The 7,320-nt window shown below is 44.2% G+C and overlaps 1 protein-coding gene across 1 annotated transcript in view; it reads right to left on the bottom strand.

The window, feature by feature from the left end:
• The window catches only part of invs (inversin), a gene marked incomplete in the record, with an annotated part of 20,800 nt that overhangs the window by 2,498 nt on the left and 10,982 nt on the right, over positions 1-7,320 (bottom strand). Inside the window, 10 exon segments of the mRNA XM_035673180.1 lie at positions 1,266-1,417; positions 2,020-2,608; positions 2,883-3,091; positions 3,957-4,166; positions 4,266-4,372; positions 4,471-4,578; positions 5,007-5,128; positions 5,227-5,382; positions 6,205-6,376; positions 6,631-6,740. Of these exon segments, the coding sequence (XP_035529073.1) occupies positions 1,266-1,417; positions 2,020-2,608; positions 2,883-3,091; positions 3,957-4,166; positions 4,266-4,372; positions 4,471-4,578; positions 5,007-5,128; positions 5,227-5,382; positions 6,205-6,376; positions 6,631-6,740 (1,935 nt within the window).

The following is a 7,320-nucleotide window of genomic DNA, read 5'->3' as shown; positions in this document are numbered from 1 at the left end:
AGTTAGTCACTTACAGCGTGTTCTACACTGGTATGACAACCATCCTGATTTCCAGCCTCTTCCTTTAATCTCACAAAATCTCAACCTGTTTCCAATGAGGGGGCTTTCATGTATTTTAAGAGCTATGTAATTTAAGAGCTTCACTTGAGATGGAAAGGCTCCCACCTTAAAGGGTAAATCAACACTAGAACATGTGGGGCAGGAAACTGCTGCTGTTGCACTGCTCTGTATAGGTTGCAACTTAAGGCAACGCTGCACACCTGCCCACACCCTAACCAATACAGGCTTCGGCACACTGACTGACATACAGTATGCCTGAAAGTTGATTTAAGGATAACACTGATATTCTAAATTTCTGTTATCACTAGCGAGGATGTAATGTATGTCAGCAGGGTGGTGTATGTGGGATTGGTTTAAAATAAACTACAGCGCCTGTGTTCATCGTAATGACGTTGATCATGATAATGTCACCCAGTGCAACAGTGTTGCTCACTGATGTGTTTTTAATAGTTTTTGGACAACAATAAGCTCTTCTGGGCCTACTTGTTAGTAGGATCAATTCATTTTTGTCCATTAGAGTTGTTGTCCATAATAATAATATAAAATATCACCAGACTTGTCCTTTAAAAGGTCCAGTGTGTAGGATTTAATGCATCTAGTGGTGATGCTGCAGATTGCAACTAACAAAACCGTGCTCACGTCTGTAGCTGAGAATGGGAGAGGGCTGTGAGGTGTGTAGGAGAAACTACAGTGGCTGCAAAACTCATGAAAGGACCAGTCTACAGCCAGTGTTTGGTATGTCTGTTCTGGGCTTCTGTAGAAACATGGCGTTTCAACATGGAAGGCAACCCGCAGGCATACAAACTGCACAACGCTCTCAAGGACTGTTTAGTATCTGCTCAATAAAAAAAAAGAAAAAGAAAATACACACATTACCCACGTTAAATCTTGGACTGCAGTCAAATTCAGTCATACATGAGCTCAAAATCCTGTCTTTGTAATATTATATTATACATTATATACAATATTATACATTATATTTGTATATTATATTATTAGTCCAATGGTAGGGCTGGTTTGGGTCTCTACGGGGAAAAGGGTGTGGGTTCCTCCACATAATATCTTATTTTTTCCTTACAAAGTATAATTTTATTGTTAGGCTATTTATGTTTTTGTGTTGTTTGTTTCATTCCAACTACATTTGTTGATATCATGCATGTACATATTAATACCCCGCCACCCCCATCGCAATGCAGTGATCTCACCATAGATACTTTGCAGCACTGAGCTCTTACTCGTCGACGGTTTAATGGGTTGAGCTCGGACTTCCATCTTCTTCCTGTTATGGCCATGGTTTGAATCACTTGACTCCACCTCTTTGCGGGCCTTCACCTCTCTCCATCCGCGTGCGTGGAACCTGCAGACACACATCCATGCAAGCGCGTACACGTGCACGCCGTTCCATTAAAAAAGAATCTCAGACAGCGTTCAAAGGTCTAAAAGCTGGCAAGTCCCCACACTAATACTCACTGAGCATAAACAAAGTAAACAGAGTTTATTCAAGGCAGTTAATAGGCAGCACATACAGAATATAATTGTGACGCTGAATGGAAACAGAGGGCCTCCTGCGGTGGACTGGCAGCCTCTTAAGAGGAACACAGTGTGTAAGAGAGAGAAAAGCAAAGAGAGGCTGCTGGTAGCTATTAGAGCAGCACGGCTGAACTTTTAGCCTCTTGTTAAACCAGTATGAAAGCTCTAGATTATAGCCCGTCTGTCCCCTGCCTCCTTGTCTCACCCATCTCCCACGCACTCCCCCCCACTGCTCAAGTTTTGATGGCATCCAGACCGAATGTGTGTGTGTGTGTGGGGGGGTTACAGGAGGATGAGAATGGGTTGGGCATGTATGTGTGAGAGGGCACATGTGGGCACCACATGGCACTTCCAATCTCCGAGAGCCAGATAAGTTTCAGCTACCGAACCCCCCTCCAGGTACAAACACAAGCGCACACGTAAACTCACCTCCGCCAAGCTCGCTGGATGATGCGTGCAGCCTCGTTCATCGTCCGGCACTGCTCTTTGTAGTGTTCCTTGTGTGTGCGTGTTGAGATAGGTGCATGTGCGGCAGATTGAGTCTTTCTCGAAGGGCTTTTGTGGTCTAAAGATGAACTGCTTCTTAATGAGGGAGTGTGAGTTTGGTCTTTGGTGGTGGCCTTTTCTGAAGTCTGCTCCTTGTGGTTTCTGTGCTTTTGTGGAGAGGTGTGGGCATCAGTCTTGCTGGGGGCAGTCTGCACAGTCATGTGAGCGTCCCCCTTTTTTACAGGGATGCGTTCTCTTGTAATAGTGTCCCATTGGTCCGTCGCAGAGACGCTTACGGAAGAAGTGCATGTGTTTGATGAAGGTCGTTCCCTGACTTTGGGCATGGAGGGGGGTCTGGGTTTGAAGCTGGGTGGCTGACTGCAGCTGGCAGGAGAGAGAAGTTCCTTCAGCCTGGTGGTCTGGGAGGCACCAGGCACAGTGTCACTGGTCACATGAGAGTGGCGGCTCAAACCATCAGCAACCTCATGTGGTTCGGTTGCTTTACTTCTTCTGGAGGATCTGCTCTTGTGGGCTGGTTAAAGAAATAAAGGAAGAAAATAAAGAAAACATGAGATTTACAAGAGTTTTCTGCTTTATATGCGTTTACTTCTAGGAATGCAGTTTTGTTTTTCAATAAATATATTTAACTTGGAGTTGTTATTTGTTGTTAAAATGTTTTTATTTAATGTTATTTTGTTTAATTAATATCACAACTCTTGCAAATTAGTACTAGCCTCTAATACTAAAACAGCATTATAATTCCCTATACATCAGTTCAAACTGTAAGAATTTATGCACATCTGTACCTTTCAGCCTCTCCTCCTTGCTCTTAGTGCGTTCAGCTTTGGATTTCTTTGTCTCCACCATTGAATCATTCATGGATAAGTCCTCTATAATGTTGACTAAAGAGGTTTTTTCCTGCTCTGTTCTCCCCAAAGGGACCCTCCGTTTCTCTGCAGTGGCCACAGAGACTTGCTGCACAGCTCCTCTCCTCCGCTGTTCTTCCTCTCGTTTCCTGAACACAAAGAATAGCAGCCAGATTGAATTGTGACATATAGTTTTGTCTGAAATGCACCACATGAACAACTAGGTCCAGGTGGAAAAACAAATGTATTGAGTTTATTTTAAATGTATGGACATTCTTTAAAATGATGTGCATAAGGGTTAATGCACATAATTATATGTTAAGTCCACTGTCCGCAATGTTTATAAATGTGTATGTTTAAACAGACCGATAACAGCAGTGTCCACACAAGATGAGAATTAATTAATTTCCGCTGTAATACCTCACCATCAAGTGTACATACAAATGAAAACTGACCAGTTCACAAAGGCAAAACCAAGACAACACCAGATACCCTGTCTGTGCAAAAACAGCTTTTTAGTAACATGTTTTATGCATTTCGTCACAACCAACTAGGATACGAAGGCAAGATGTGGTAGAATATTTTGAGGGTACTAAGAAAAACATCTCAGACTTTTATTTATTTATAAGCTGAAGCCAATGTGCCCTCTTAAAACAAATTCTCCCCTTGTAAGGCAAATAAAGGTGAGACGGGTGAGCAAATGACAAAAGGAGAGCAAGCCAGAGGAGAGAGACAGGGGGAAGACGTATGTGTGTGCAGGGATGACAGAGAGAAAGATAGATATGGAGAGAGTGTGACTGTTCCTATATGGGTGAGAAGAAGAAGACAGAGACCGATAATGAAGACAGAAACAGGAGTGAGTGATGAACACAGCGGACGCAAATGTAAAATCCCAAAGAGAGGGATGTTTATGAGAGTCTTACACGCATCATGAAGCAATAGAGCCAATGACTAACGCTTCAGAGTGGCGCACACAAATATGTCGGTATGCATGTGTGTGTGCTCATCTCTCACTTGGCTGCATCCTTGCGCAGCTGCTCATGCCTCATGAGGAGCTGCTTTCTCTCCCTGAAGGCCTTGCGGACGGTGTAGCCCTTGTAGACAGCCTGTATGGAGGCAGCAGCGATGTCCTGGATGGCTGCTATGGACAGAGCACCGTGCTCCAGCATGAACTGAGTCACCTCGCTGTGCCCCCCCAGCAGAGCGTAGTCCAGCGGGGTGTACCTGCAAAACACCAGTGTCATTCATAAATCTGTTTTCCCCACTTCTACAACGCTGTCTCCTCACCCCTTTCTCCTCCTTCTTGACCGGCTCTGTCCTCACCTCTCCTCGGTGTGCTCCATGTGATTAGGGAAGGCATTGTAGCCCAGTAGCAGTTTCACAGCGTCCAGGTAGCCATTGTTGCATGACCAGTGGAGAGCAGTCCGCCCCTGTGCGCCCATAAGAAAGAGCACCCCTTCAAACTATAGTGAGCTCAGATAACAAGATTTGTGGATGAATTATTGGGCGTACGAGCACACTTTTTTACCTCCTTGTCCTGTATGTTTGGATCGGCATTGTTCTCCATGAGAACAGCCATGCAGGTGATGTAGCCGCCGTAAGCAGCACACTGCAGAGGAGTCCGTCCTGCCTGGTCCTGCTCAGGAGACGCCAAATATTTAACAATTAACAGAGTCGCTGAGGATTACATTCGCTTGCTCATAAAGCAGTGCAGAGGAAAATTTAATTCCCATATTAAATGCATACAGGACAAACATACAATCCTTTTTTAGTGAATAGAAAGCCGTCCACTTTGTAGAGAAAGCTAACATCATGCTACAGCTGCCTATCACAGCAAATATAAGTGTCTATTTAAAAACACACATATGTAGTTATATATATATATATATAAATAGTGTCTATTTAAAAACCCATATGTATATATATGTAGTTAGAGCACATCCCAGAGAGACATAGGGATGGACTCTGAAAATGAAACTTCCCTTTATTGTCTATGTAAATATGAATAATGATAATTGAACTATTATTGTTATTAAATGATTATTTGATTATGTGCATTCATACCTGTACATTGGGACTAATCCCATTCTCCATCAGTATCTGGCAGACCTCAGCATTCCCTCCCAGAGCTGCCCAGTGCAGAGCAGTGTGACCGTCCACGTCTACCAGGTCCACACGTGCAGAACCTTTATTCATTACATTTACATTTCATTTGAGGCGTGTACCTGACCCACAGAATGGGTAGTTATTGCAATGTGTGCACACGTGTAACAATTGCACCTACCTTTGATGAGTGTGAGAATGACATCTCTGTGTCCCATTTCGCAAGCGCGAAACAGCGGCGCGTGTTTCATCACATCCAGAGAGTCGACCATCGCTCCCCTCTCCAACAGCAGCTTCACTGTGCTCACATGGCCCGACAGGGAGGCCGCATGGAGTGCTGTGTGAACACCCACATACACACACACACACACATTAAAGAAATAACCTGAGATAAGATCGCAACTCTAACTGGGCAATAAACACTGAGGGTGTCTGATACTTCCTTGTCTGCCTCTTTTTTGTTCATTCATCCCCTTGACTGCAGCTCCTCTCTGGGCTGTGGCTAAAGTCTGGTCAATGGAGGGTTAAACAGACATTTAATGGGAGCAATACTCTTAAGCCTACTCATAGCTACCCCTCCTTCCCCTCTCTCCAGTCCCCAGACAGTACAGACTAGAGTCAAGTGTATGGAAGCGATCTGGGCACCAGTCAGCTCCACTGCCCTTCACACCGTCTCATTAGCATGACTCAACCGTTGCATGTTATGCATGCATAAACAATGACCGCCTGGCTGAGCAAAGGGGCTATTGCCATGGAGATTATACATCCAAAGATCGCCAGGGGTCAGAGCGTGGCAATAAGTCATGTGTGTCTGCGTGTGTGTGTGTGTGTGTGTCAGAGAACAGTGCTGGCCGTGGTGGGAGTCTATTCAGTGAGCTCACACTCACACTAATTTTGCTGACAGTATCACCTTCCCCTCTCACTTAGTCTCACAGTCTCTCTAGCACCTTGGGGGAATCCTCTGTGACATCATCATCCCTAGCCTAAAACAAGCAGCAGGCCGCACTGTGAAAAAACAAACAAGGATAAAAGTGTGTGTTTGTGTGTGTGTACAGTATCATTGACCAGGGTTTTTGTGTCACCATGCCCATGGATGGCGTTGTGGGTCAAAGCAGTTTAGAGGAGCCTCGGTTTCCCCTCTTGTTGCTCAGGTTCTCACCGGTGCCTCCGTACTTGTCGGCCATGTTGATGTCAATGTGAGGGGTGAGGGCCAGCATGGTGCTGATGACATCATTGCTGCCCTTCCCAGCGGCCCACATGAAGGCCGTCCTCCCCTCCAGATCGGGTTCATCCTTCACAGATGGGTGGGAGAGGAACACACCCACTGTCTCCTACACACACACACACACACACACACACACACACACACACAGAATGATTATACTGAAAAAGGTATTTTAATATTTTTATAAAATTAAATAAGGATCCCACACACTAAACAATCAAGCTTCCATTCTCAGAAAGATACATAACATACAGGATGAGAAGGCTTTATTTAATTATTATCAATATTGTGTTTTGGATAAAGGTGCATGATCCTGACTCAGCAGGTTTTCCACCTTTATGTTAAATGTATATGACTCACAGCATTGTTGCTCTGAGCGCCATAGTGCAGCGGAGTTGCTCCTTGGCTGTCTGAGGGAATAGTGCCCGATGTGTTTCTTTCCAACAACAGGTGGACGATTTGGGCGTGGCCTGAAAAACACGTTTACTTTACTGGGATGTGAGGGTGACAGATAAGGACAAGGATATACACAGTAAGGAAGTGGGACAATTGCTCAGCTATACTGTACTACAAAGGCACCATATATTTTTTACTGTCTGTTTACTTTACAAAACTGTTAACTGAAAAGCAAAAGACTCCACATCAAGTTAACATAAGTCAACCGTCATTATTTACACAATCACTAACCACTATGTTTGTCTTTGTTTGGTATTATACAAACAGGTTGTAAGAACCTTAAAGCCACAGAAACAAGACTAAAGGTCTACAGCCGGGATAGCGGCTCTGTGAAACTGCACTTGGGAGCATAGTGTGTCCTTTAAGCATGCTCCCAAAGACATTACTAATGTCCTAATATTAAGTGGGTATAGTGTTAGTTCAGCATGTTAGCATGCTAACATTTATAAATTAGCACTAGACACAAAGTACAGCTGATGCGAATGTCACCTAGGACTACCATTATCAAAGTCAGTATAATGCATACTGTGGGTACCATTAATGTCTGTACAACATTTCATAGCAGTTCATCTGATAGTTGTTGAGATATTTCTG

This window comes from Morone saxatilis, unplaced genomic scaffold (assembly GCF_004916995.1).
Source record: "Morone saxatilis isolate NCDOM2014 unplaced genomic scaffold, NCSU_SB_2.0 Contig24, whole genome shotgun sequence".
Taxonomy (NCBI): Eukaryota; Metazoa; Chordata; class Actinopteri; family Moronidae; genus Morone; species Morone saxatilis.
Note: the sequence above shows the minus strand (reverse complement) of the source record. Positions and strands in the feature narration are given on the sequence as shown.